The sequence below is a fragment of the Taeniopygia guttata genome, chromosome 24 (genome assembly GCF_048771995.1).
Source record: "Taeniopygia guttata chromosome 24, bTaeGut7.mat, whole genome shotgun sequence".
Classification (NCBI taxonomy): Eukaryota; Metazoa; Chordata; class Aves; order Passeriformes; family Estrildidae; genus Taeniopygia; species Taeniopygia guttata.
In genome coordinates, this window is record NC_133049.1 from 1,987,310 (window position 1) to 1,999,634 (window position 12,325).

Here is a 12,325-nt window from a genome sequence, read left to right on the forward strand (position 1 = left end):
TTCACCCCTCACACTGGTGAGAGTTCACGTCCCCCAGACCCAGCAGGAAACAGGTCCTAGCTAGAGGCAAGTTATTTATACACAGAGAACAAATTATGAAGTTTATTTTATATAAATTATGTCTCTTAGCAGACAGCATTCAATTTATTGCACTATAGCACATCTGCAATACAGAGCTACAAGACATCGTCAGAGGTTTGTATTACTCAGTGTAGCACTTCCAACCGGGATCAAGAGGCACTCGGAGCGGGGAGAAAGGGTGCAGGAAAGCAGCAAGCAGCCACCATTCTCTTCCAGTATTAATGTGGTTTGGTTTCTTTTTCTTTTACTAGCAAATAACGCCAAGACCAGCAGGCAGGAGCCAGGCAGGGCACGCTGCCTTCCTTCTCTGGACCTGGCTGCTGCAGCTCTCCAGCTCCTGCCCAAATACGTGGTGTCTGGGGACCCTGCTTCAGAGTCCGGGTGAGGACAGATATGGGGGACTTTAAGGCAATTTAGCATGTCCCCTTCCAGCCCAGCACAGGCCATCACCTTTTTTTGGTTTATCAGCTTCGGTGGAGCTGCCATGAGCAGCAACATTAATAGCCAGATCTAAAGCTGCCCCTAAGCCCAAGTCCCTCCTGCCTCCTCCCTAAGCTGGTCTAAAAATCAAAAGCAGCTCAGTAAAAAGCCTTTCAAACCCACCAAAAAGCACAGCAGATCCTGACACCACCCACCCCCCCGTGCAGCATGAACAATACAAAGCTCTGGATTCGGCCTCCCTGCAAGGGAGCCTGTGTCACTGGACACAGAATGGAGGAACCCAAGCAAGGGCTTTTTCTGGATAAAAGGAGGTTTATCCAAAAAAAAGTACTCCTCATGCTGCTATTCCTCCATTCTGTTCTGCACTACACGGGAAAGACTAGTTGGTGACAGGGTAAAGCAGGTTCTTCTGTGACATCTGCACACAGCGATTTGGTGTTTAGGCCTTCATGAGCGCTGCGACCACGGCCTTGGCGTTAAGGCTTCGCAGATCACAGTAGGTTTGTCCGGTACCAACGAAAACGATGGGCTTGCTCGTGATGTAGGTCATGGAGATGGCGGCACCCACCTGCCGGGGACAAGCAGCATTGTGAAATCCAGTGCTCCCCCTCAGGGAGCTTGTCATTCATTCATCCCCCATGTGTGGAAACCAAACTTGTAAATTTGCATTCAGTGGCTTAAACACAAGAAGAAAGTGAGGAGTGCCCTGTGTTGGACAATTCCCGTCCCTCCCCTCCACTCACTGTCAGGACTATGCAGAGTCACTCAGCAGCCTCCTTACCTTGTCATCGATGGTATCAAACTTGGTGAGGACGATCCCATCGATGAGCCGTGGTGTCTGGGCCATGGAGTGATCAGCCAGGGCCTTGTTGAACTTGACCTGAGAGAGAAAAAAGATCCGAGAAAAGCATTTGTGGTGCTGCCACCATCCAATTCTCTGGTAAAGCCTACAGAAACAGGCTATGTACCCCCTTTATCTCTCAAGAACAAAGCCTCCACACTCACCAGCTGATCCACAGCCTCGTTTCCCACCAGTGCCTCCCCAACAAACAGGACGAGGTCGGGAGCGTTGACAGCGATGAGTTTGGCCAGCGCGGTCATCAGGGGTGCGTTGTCCTGCATGCGTCCGGCCGTGTCCACCAGCACCACGTCGAAGCCCTGGTTCCGAGCTGGCGTGGCAGGGAGCAGCGTGAAGGACGGCGCTGCCCCAGGACGGCACTGCCCCAGGACAGCACCGCCCCAGGACAGCACCACCCGCCCCAGCTCCGCACGTACCGTAGGAGATGGCCTCCATGGCGATGCCCGCGGCGTCCTTGCCGTACCCCTTCTCGTAGAGCTGCACCATGGTGCGCCCGCCGTGGCTCTCCGGAGGGTGCAGCGCGTTGAGGCGGCGCGTGTGGGTGCGCAGCTGCTCCACCGCTCCCGCGCGGAACGTGTCGCAGGCGGCAATGAGGACGCTGAAGCCGTTCTCGATGAGCCAGAACGAGATCTGCAGGAGGCAACAGATCAGAAAAGCCCGCTAGGAGCTACACAGCCTGACCCCATCACCCACTCCTGTGCTCCAGGTCCTGTCCTACCTTGGCCAGGTTGGTGGATTTCCCGACACCGTTGACACCACAAAAGGTGATGACGTAGGGCCGGCGATGGCGCTGGGCATCCATGACATCACGCAGAACATCCACGCGGCGCTGGGGCTGCAGGATCTGCACCAGGGCCTCCTGCAGTGCCTGCTTCACCGTCGAGGTCACCGCTGGGAAAAGGGAATGGAAAGAGGATCTGTCATGCATGGGGAATACTCCAGAGCTCAAACCATATGCAGGATGCCACATGGACACTTACTGGTGAACGTTCCCATCACCTTCCCTTCCAGTTTCTTGGCCACAGATTCACAGAGCTGCACTGCAATCTCAGCTGCCACATTTTTAGCTTTGAGGAAGACAGAACAGGGAATCAGTGCTGTGAGAAGGTTATGCACATCACACATTGGTGTCAAAGGAAGGATGGAGTCAAGTGTGCAGGATTCCCATCAGACCTGACTGCTGCCCCCCTTTTGCTGCACTCTCGAGGGCTCAGGGGTGACACAGGAACCCACCACAGTTCCTGTGGGCAAGAATATCCCAAACCACAGGCACTACCCGCACCGGGGCCCACTCAACAAAGTACAGGGAACCACCACTAATCTCACACCATGGATCCAGATGTACCAATCAAGTGATCCTTCATCTTCTCCAGCACAGGGTCCATGTCCTCTCTGGTCAAGCTCTTGGAACCCACCAGACCCTTCAGCATGCCAAACATGCCCCCCAGGCCACCCTTCTTCACACTGTGGAGAAGCAGAAGAGTCACACTGAGGTTTGAAAATGATCATCTGCAGAGATGAGATGCAGAAGAGCTTGCCCTGAGAGGACAAACACACCAGTTTGTGCTTCCTGCATTTCTGGTTAGACTAGAACGGGAGTTACGGGAGAGAAATCAACAACCATGTGACAAGCAAGGAAAGCCTCTACCTGGGTTTTGACGGGTTCTGGACAACTTTCTCCTCTTCAGCTTCATCATCACTCTCATACTCCAGGTCATAGAGGCGGCCAGGCTCCCGATTTTTGTCCCCCAGGGCCTGCAAGGAGAAGAAGCAGCTTTATGGGCTGAGTGCCACAATCCTGTTGTCGCCATTGAGGCAGGACGGGAATGAAAGAACTCCAGTTCAGAAGGCTTGATGATATGAACACTAACTAACTTGATTTCAAATACATTCCTCTTTTATAGAGAGCATCATGCAGACTAATTTCATTGGTCTTAAAGTAAAAACCTCCCACACCATTGGTGCGTAGTGAATGACGCACGGTGGCAGAACACATCTATCAACAACGTGAACAACACGAGAGATAGAGAATTATTTACATTCCTTTGCAACTCTTTCACAGGCTCTAGCCTGGTGAGAAACTCTCCTTTCCCTCTGACTGAACTGAGAATACCCATATCCTTGTTTCATGTTTCTTCATGTTCCCTTCTCACGCAGGCACAGAGACTTCATAATGCCCAGCTGATCCCAGAGAATGCATGACAGCAAATGGAGCCCGGCTTTTCCTTACCATGTCAGGGTCAAACTCCTCCACAGGACAAGCCTCCGCGCTGCCGTTGGTAGCAGAATTACTGTAATCGAGTACTTTGGCATTAGAGTTCCCCAGATCCCACACCCGGGGCTTCTTCCCCTTCTCCTTCTGTGCATCGGGCTTCGGAGATCTGGTGGAACAAAGACCAGAAACACATTGTGTTCAGTGCAGGGAAGCAGCAGCAGCCATCACCTCATTAGGAGACACGAAAAATAAAAGGCTGGATTACCCAAAAAGGCAGAAATTGACCTCTCTGATCTCTAGAGTTTATTTATCTGAACTTTAACCCTGTATGGCACCACTTCCCCTCAAGCCAGGTATCACTGCACTACTGCTGTCTGCTCACTAAAGACAGGTCTGGACCTCTCCCAGGGTTTCTGCATCTCCCAGCAAAGGAAATCAGGTTCTATCACCCCTCCAGGACCCCCAGCTATCTTCTGTCAGTCTTTTCAGCAAGGAGGGAAATCAGGGAAATAAGGTCCAGGAAAGTGAGGTCTGGCTTCCAGGGGTCACCAAAAGGAAGAGAGATTCAGCCATGGCCTAGTTCGAAGCATAGGCAGACTGACCATGCCCTCATCACCCACCTGGATTTCTCCCCAGCTTTCATGTGTCTCCTGAAGAATTCCTCCCGGTTCTTCTGCAGGATTTCATCCTTGGTCAGTTCCTCCTTCTCCCCTGCTGCTGAGAGCTGCTTGTCACCCGCAGATGCTTTACTGGGCGCTGCCACAGCTTCAGTTCCTGGCAGGAAGAGCCCAAACACAAGCTCAGTCCAGCTCCAAGTGGATTGGGAAAGCACAGGCTGCAACACATAGCTCTGGAATATATATTTCCCTCCCATTTATCTTCCCCATCAACTCACCATCCTTTTTGGAACCTTTGTTTTTCTTGTTCTTGACCTTCTCCTTTGGTTTCTCCCCTCGGGTTTCAATCATACACTTGACAGTCTTCTGGGATTTCTGAGACTGCTCAAACGTCTTCATTACCGTGGGAGCTCGGACTTTGCTGCTCTCCTCTGCATCCCTGCAGGGAGGTGACCCATTAGCCTGGATTTCAGCTCTTCCCCCGCTCCCATCTCTGCTCAGAACAGAAATTTAAGACAAAACCCAAGCTCCCTACCGGAGGAGGCGCATGAAATCATCTTTAAAATCAAAGGTGCCATTTAAGAGGCCCAGGGCTCCTTTCTGCTGGAACTCGTTGCGGTATTTGTCTCTGAACTCCTTATGGACGTCGTCTATCAACTTGTCCACGTAGGTTAGAGTCAGGATCTTCTGGAAGCCCACCTGCCAAGGAGCAGGGCCAACAACACTGCACTTCCAGCTCATTCAACAGCAGCAAGCAAGCAAAACCCCCTTGGTTTAATTCAGAGTTCTTTAACTTGGGCAAGCTTCAGCCTGCACTGTCTGCTCCACCTTCCCAGGCTTTTAAAATGCCCCCAAAAAGGTGAAGAACAGCCCAGAGCTTTGCTTCAACAGGTGATTCTAACACACAGAGGCTGTCTCATGGCAACAGGGACACATAAAGCAAGGGCAGAAAACCTTTAGCTTATCTGTGGGTCAACAGGAAAGGTTGCATGGATTTATGGAGATAAGGTGCCACAAGACTAAAAAACAAGAGCATTAAATGCTCCATAAAGTCAAGGGAACAATACACTTCTGGCTTTTGTTCAATAGCTCCGGCCAAAGTGAAGTTTTACAAGGCTGCAGCTTCTATTTGAGGTTTGATGAGTTTTAATCCTGTTGCAGATGATTAAAATAAGCTGCTACTGCAGTGGCATTCAGCTGACAGACACCCATGTTCCCCCTTCAGCAGGGAACCTGCCTACACTGGGGTCACTGCTCCACATCCCCCTGAAACGCTTATCAGAGCCCCTCACCCCCCAAAATCCCGGAGACAGAGGGGCCAAACCAGTCTGGGAGCTGCGGTCCAGCCCCACACAATGCAAACAGCTGTTTGCTCAAACCTCAGCACTGCAGGAACTGTTCCCCCTCTTTTCTTGGGCAATCCCCTTCCCTCGGGTCTGGGGGCACTCGGGGGCTGGAGGGACCCTCCTGCCACCACAGGGGTGCCTGGGGGGGGTCACTTACCACAAACACCAGCTCAAACTGGTTGTCCAGTTTGTACTTAAGTGTGAGGGCTTCATGGGTGAAGGAGTTGTTGCCGCCTCTCTCCTGGGGGAGAGGAGCTGTCAGCATGGGGGTGCCAGCAGCACCCACCATCCCCTCGTCCCTGTCACCCCCCTCTCCCGACCATCGTCCCTGTCACCCCCCTTTCCCAAAGCGCTCCAGCATCCCTTTCACATGACCCACAAGCCCTGGGCAGGTGGTCCCATCCATCCCCCCTCAGCTGGCTGATCCACCCGCCCGGGGTGGTCGTGCCCCTCAGTGCCCCGTCCCAGGCAGGTGGTCCCACCCAAGACCCCCATCCAAGGTGGGGAGGTGTTGCCTCCCCAAGGTGATGGTCCCACCCACGCCCCCAAATGTGACCCCACACCCACCCACGCCCCCAAAGGTGACCCCACACCCATCCCCACCCCAGAGCTGCCCGTGCCTGTGTCCCGTCGAACAGGCGGTCCCGCCTGTGTGCCACCCTCTCCTCCCCGTCCCCAGCCAGATGGTCCCACGGATGTCTCCCTCCCACCCGCTCCACGGGCTGCTGCCATTCCCCCAGAGCTGCCGGTGCTTCCCGCCGCCGGTCCCGGTGCCATTCCCCGCCAGCTCCGTGGGCTCAGCTATCTCCCTTCCCGGGCAGAGGCTCCCATCCCCGCTCCCCCGCCATGTCTGAACCCTCACCTCCCTCCCTCCCTCCCCAGGCAGGCGGTCCCACCGCCGCCCTCCCTCACGGCAGCCGGGCTCTGCCGCTCCCCCCGCGCCGGTACGTGACCCCCACCCAACCCTCCGCCCGCCAGCGGCCGCTCCCGCCCGACCTGCAGCAGGACGGAGCGGATGAGGGCGTTGACGGGGGCGGTGGCGGCGGGCCCGCGCACGCCCTGGAAGCACCAGAGGACGAGGCCGCCCTTGCTGAAGATGGTGAAGAAGTCGAGCATGGCGGCGGCGCCGGGCCCGGCGGGGCGCACACGTCGCTCTGCCCCGCGCTTCCGCCGGAAGCCCCGCCCCCCGCGCGCCATTGGCGGGACGGCGGGGGCGGAGCGAGGCCCGGCCGGGGGCGGGGCCATGCTGCGATGGGCGTGGCCGTGCTGCGGAGGAGGCGGGGCCATGAGATGGGCGGGGCCATGCTGCGGTGGGGGCGTGGCCGATCGAGGGGGCGTGGTCATGCTGCGGAGGGGGCGTGACCGAGCGAGGGGGCGGGGCTATGCTGCGGTGGGGCGTGGCCATGCTGCGGAGGGGCGGGGCTATGTTGCGGAGGGGGCGGGGCCATGCTGCGGTGGGGGCGGGGCCGTGCTGCGGAGGGGGCGGGGCCGTGCTGCCGTGGGGGCGTGGCGATACGAGGGGGCGGGGCCATGCTGCGGTGGGGGCGCGCTCTGCGCGCGCGGGGCCTGGGGGGGCCCGGGGGGCGGACCCCGGGGGGAACCCCCGAACCGGGGGACACCCCCCAACCCGGGGGGAGCCCCCAACCCGGGGGGAGCCCCGCAGGAGCCCCGGACCGCCTCCTCCGCACCGCAGCTCCGCTCAGCTCCGATTTCTTCCGCGGTGAGATCCGGAGGGGTCCCCGGCACCGCACCGGGGATTTGGGGGACGCGGGGAGAATGGAGGGGGGGTCGGGGTGTGGATGGCGGGGAATGGGGAGAGGGGCAGGTAAATTGGGGTGTTCCAGGGAGGGGTTGCTGGGGTGTGTGAGGATATACCGGGAGGTCGGGATTGATGGGAACGGGGGGCAATAGGAATGGGAGAGGGCTGGGAATGGGGGCGAGGAGAATGGGGGTGCCGGTAATGGGGGTGGGCTGGGAATAGGGGTGCGCTGGGAATGGGGGGCGAGGAGAATGGGGGTGCCGGTAATGGGGGTGGGCTGGGAATGGGGGGCACAGGGAATGGGGGGCGAGGAGAATGGGGGTGCGCTGGGAATGGGGGTGGGCTGGGAATAGGGGTGCGCTGGGAATGGGGGGCGCTGGGAACGGGGAGCGGGGGGAATTGGGGTGCGCTGGGAATGGAGGGCACAGGGAATGGGGGAGCACTGGGAATGGAGGGCGCTGGGGACGGTGGGCGCTGGGAATGGGGGTGCGCTGGGAATGGGGGGCACAGGGGAGGTTCCGAGTGTGTGTGGGAGGGTGCCAGAGGGGCCTGGGGGTGATCCCTGGGGGCTGCGGGGGATGGCAGTGGGCAGCATTGGAGGGGCTGGGGAGAATTGGGCAGGTTACTGGGAAGTGGTTCTGGGGGTTCACAGAGGGTGGGGGGATCCTGGGGGGTTCGCAGAGAGGCCCAGGGGAAGTCTGAGGAACGGGGGATATCCTGGGGATGTCCTAGGGAATGTCCCAAGCTCTATCCCGGAGCTCGAGCGGTCCGGGGGGATGCAGAGGGTGCCGGGGCAGTGCTCAGGGGGCTGCCAGCCGTGCCCCCAGCCCCGGCACCCACGGGGGGCTGCCAGCCGTGCCCCCACCTCAGCAGCCCCCTTGCCCTGCAGAGCTGGGGCAGACCCTGGAGCGCATGGCGCAGACCCTCAGGGATCAGCTGCCGGCCTCGGGGAGCGGAGGACGGGGCTGGGTCCCCCCGGGCACCCACCCCGACCCGCGGCCCCCCGACGAGGCCGACGTGGTGGTGGTGGGGGGCGGCGTGCTGGGCTGGTCCGTGGCGTACTGGCTGAAGGTGCTGGAGGGCTGGAGGCGGCGGCACGGAATGAGGGTGCTCGTGGTGGAGCGTGACCCCATGGTGAGACACCCCTCCCAGGGCAGGCTGTGGCCTTGGGGACTCCCCTGAACCCCTGATATTTTGGGGGGGTCCTCTCTTTCAGTATTCCAAAGCCTCCACAGTGCTGTCGGTGGGGGGGATCCGGCAGCAGTTTTCTCTCCGGGAAAATATCCAAATGTCCCGTTTCTCTGCCAGCTTCCTCCGTGACATCAATGTACGTGGGGTTATATGGGCTGGGGGTAATTTGGGGAATCCAGCCCCACTCACTGTGTTCCCCTGCCTCCTTACAGAAGTACCTCGGGGTGCCGAATGAGCCCCCCATCGACATCCAGTTCCAGCCCTCTGGATACCTGTTCCTGGCATCCCCCCAGAACGCTGCTGCCCTGGAGGCCACCGTCAAGTTCCAGAGGTGGGGCACCCCCATGGGACCCTCTCGAGGGGTTTCAGGGGTTGGGGGTCATCCTGACCCTCCTCCACATGCCGGCCATCCCCAGGGATGAAGGGGCGCAGGTGACCTTGCTGTCCCCCACCCAGCTGAAGGAGAAATTCCCCTGGATGAACACGGAGGATGTGGCTGTGGCATCCTATGGTAAGTGGGGAGGGCACGGAGACGCCCCTCAACACCCTTCCTCATCCTCATCCTCATCCTCATCCTCCTGCTGCACCCTTCATCTTGGCTGTATTTAGGGAAGGGGAGGTCCAGCCCCACAAAGTGCATGCCCTGGGGGGGTCACGCAGCAGTTCCCCCCCGTGTTTCCCTGCCCAGGTCTGGAGGATGAAGGCTGGTTCGACCCCTGGACCCTCCTCAATGCTTTCCGGCGCAAAGCCACATCCCTGGGAGTGCAGAGCTGCTCCGGGGAGGTGCGAGGTGAGGAATGGGGGTGCACAGCGAGGTTTCCCCCCTGCCACCCCCGGGACCCCCCACCTCACCCCAAAACCCTCCAGCTTTTGTCACCTCGGCCAACTACACGATGCCGTCGGCGCCGCCGTCTGCGCGCATCAAATACGCCCACGTGAGTGTGTGTGTGTGTGTGTGTGCCACCCCAGCTCCCCTGCGCTGCCCGTGACCCCCCTGTGCCGTGACACCCCTCTGTGCCCCCCCAGGTCTACATGCCAGACAGCCTGGAGTACCAGCCCGTGGCCTGTGCCATCGTGGTCAACGCCGCGGGCGCCTGGGCGGGGAAGCTGCTGGAGGCAGAGGGGCTGCCCAGGGGGCTGTGCCGGCCCCCGCTGCCCATCCAGCCCAGGAAGAGGTACTGGGGCACACAGCAGGGACAGCCTGGCAGCACCCCTCTGCTGTGGGTCAGCTCCTGGGCTCAGAGTGGGGGCACACCCCACCAACTCCTTTCTTGGTGCTGTTTTGGGGGTGTACTTTAGCACCCACCACTCTTCCGTCATGGGGGAGCACCTCAGCACTTTTATTTGGGGGGTGTCATCCTGGCACCCCTCTGTCTATGAACCCCTAGGTGCAATTTTTGTGGGATCACAGAATGGGACACATGTCCCAGCACCCACCACCCTCCAGCTTCTGGAGGGGATGGTGAGCTTCCTCACTTTTTTATTTGGAAGTGGGGTCTTGCATCCTGGAGCTCCAGTTATTCCTCAAGTGCTCCCATCCCCAGTGTCCCCATTCTGTCCCCATACTCCCAATCCCAATGTCCCCATTATCCCCCTCAGTGTCACCCCCAGTGGCCCCAGCCCCAGTATCCACAGTATTCCCCCAGTATTCCCAATTCCCCCATTATTCCCCCAGTGCTCCTATTACCCTGCCAGTGCCCCCAGCCCCAATACCCCCATTACCCCCACAGTGCTTCAATTATCCCCCCACTGCCCACAGCCCCTCCGGTGTGCCTAGGAGTGACATGACCCCTCAGTGTTATTTTTTTGGGGGGGGACAAACATCTCCACATCCCAGCCCCACTGCACCATACTGGGGGGCACGAGGAGCACCCCTTATGCTCCGTTTGGGGGTTCCCCAGGTATGTGTTCACCTGGCACTGCCCCAATGGCCCTGGCCTCTCTTGCCCCTTTGTCATCGACACCTCTGGCGCTTATTTCCGTCGGGACGGCTCCGCTGGGAACTACCTGGGCGGGATGAGCCCCCCCAAGGTGAGCCTGCAGGGTGCCCCCAGCTCATCACCCCCTGTTCTCTATCAGACACCCCCAGTTTATCCTTTTGCAGGAGGCAGAGCCGGATCCCAGCGATCTGTCGGTGGATCACGAGTATTTCCAGGAGCAGATCTGGCCCCGGCTGGCTCGGCGGGTCCCGGCCTTCGAATCGCTGCGGGTGCAGAGCTCTTGGGCGGGATACTACGACTACAACACCTTTGACCAGAACGGGGTGCTGGGCCCGCACCCCCGGCTGGAAAACCTGTTTTTAGCCGCGGGGTTCAGCGGCCACGGGCTCCAACACGCGCCGGCCGCCGGCAGGGCCGTGGCCGAGCTGGTGCTCAAGGGCCGCTACGAGAGCCTGGACCTGCGCAGGCTGGGCTGGGACAGGCTGGAAGCCGGGCAGCCCCTGGAGGAGCACGGCGTGGTTTGATGGGGGCAGGGAGGGGGGAAACTGAGGCACAGCCTGGACCCCCTCCCCAGGCCAGAGGTGGTGTCCTGTAGGAATAAAATGGATGGATGGTGAGTGTGCCGGGGAGTTAATGGGGTGCACAGCTGCCATGCTCCCCCCACCAGTATTCTCTATTCTGATGTTCTCATGGACATTTTCCACCACTTCAGTGTCCCCACTACACTCCATTCCTGAGAGCCAGGGAATCTCAGAAAACGGGAAGCTGGACAGGACAAACGCAGATCTGAACCAATGTGGTTAATCAAACGTGTTTCTATAAGCTTCTACATAGTTTACAGATTACAAAGGCACTCTGATTGGCAAGCTAACATTGTTTACCTTTTCTTTAAGGTGGCCAAACTTTTCACACTGCAGCTCTACTCTAATTCATGCTCGGATAGCTCATTACTTTGTAGTTATCTTAACAGAATTTCTGACTGCGCTACAACTGAATTCTCACTGCATCAAAGGCTTCGAGGCCCCATCAAGGCTGCTCCTCAGGCCTGGTCTGAGTGGGCAGCTCAAACCTCATTCCAAACATAAATCATGACCTCTCTCTCTCAGAAATTCTGTAACACATTCCCTCCCAGCATCCCCATTACGTTCCCATACCTGGAGTCCCCAGTATCCCACAGTTAACTACTGTCTTCCCAATTCCCCCTAATCCCAGTATCCTCACAGTCACCCATTCCCCCAGTGCTCCCATTACCAGCTGCTCTAATCCCCTCCAGCCCAGTACCCCCATTATGCTCCTAACCTCCAGATCCAGTGTCCGTGTTATTGTCCCTCACTGTCCCCACAGTGTCCCCACTAACCCCCATTTCCCCCAGTACTTCCACCACGATCCAGTGCCCTCAATATTTGCCCAGTGCCTCCAGTCCCAGCATCCTCAGTATCCCCACTACACTCCTGCAGTGTCCCCACCTCCAGTGTCCCCAGTATCCCCAGTATCCCCTAATTATCTGCCCCAGTATCCCCAGCCACAGTATGCCCATTACCCCATCCAGTGTTCCCATTATCTCCCCATTTCCCCCAGTATCCCCACAATGCCCCAGCCCCAGTATCCCCCAGTGTTTCCAGTATTCCTGCAGTGCCCCAGCCCCAGTATGCCCTTTCCCCCCAGTATCCCCAGTATCCCCCAGTATCCCCACAGTGCCCCAGCCCCAGTACTCCCATTCACCCCAGTACCCCCAGTATCCCCCAGTATTCCCAGTATCCCCCAGTGCTCCCAGTATCCCCCCAGTGCTCCCAGTATCCCCCAGTATTCCCAGTATCCCCCAGTGTTCCCAGTATCCCCCAATGTTCCCGGTATCCCCCAGTGTTCCCAGTATCCC

The 12,325-nt window shown here is 58.6% G+C and overlaps 2 protein-coding genes across 2 annotated transcripts; one reads left to right on the forward strand and one right to left on the reverse strand.

The window, feature by feature from the left end:
- Positions 1 to 71: 71 nt before the first annotated feature.
- Positions 72 to 6,743, reverse strand: SRPRA (SRP receptor subunit alpha). The gene is made up of 14 exons (XM_030290688.4): positions 6,556 to 6,743; positions 5,717 to 5,800; positions 4,749 to 4,912; positions 4,492 to 4,652; positions 4,217 to 4,370; positions 3,612 to 3,762; positions 3,030 to 3,136; positions 2,727 to 2,845; positions 2,362 to 2,448; positions 2,100 to 2,272; positions 1,798 to 2,011; positions 1,528 to 1,691; positions 1,304 to 1,402; positions 72 to 1,090 (listed from the first exon to the last, which is right to left on the reverse strand). The coding sequence occupies exons 1-14, from the start codon at positions 6,673 to 6,675 to the stop codon at positions 962 to 964; spliced, it is 1,926 nt and encodes a 641-aa protein (XP_030146548.4). The 5' UTR covers positions 6,676 to 6,743; the 3' UTR covers positions 72 to 961.
- Positions 6,744 to 7,073: 330 nt separating this feature from the next.
- On the forward strand, positions 7,074 to 11,063 carry FOXRED1 (FAD dependent oxidoreductase domain containing 1). The gene is made up of 10 exons (XM_030290696.4): positions 7,074 to 7,279; positions 8,208 to 8,452; positions 8,535 to 8,645; positions 8,722 to 8,840; positions 8,926 to 9,020; positions 9,198 to 9,299; positions 9,377 to 9,444; positions 9,536 to 9,684; positions 10,411 to 10,540; positions 10,614 to 11,063. The coding sequence occupies exons 1-10, from the start codon at positions 7,090 to 7,092 to the stop codon at positions 10,971 to 10,973; spliced, it is 1,569 nt and encodes a 522-aa protein (XP_030146556.4). The 5' UTR covers positions 7,074 to 7,089; the 3' UTR covers positions 10,974 to 11,063.
- The last annotated feature ends 1,262 nt before the right edge of the window (positions 11,064 to 12,325 follow it).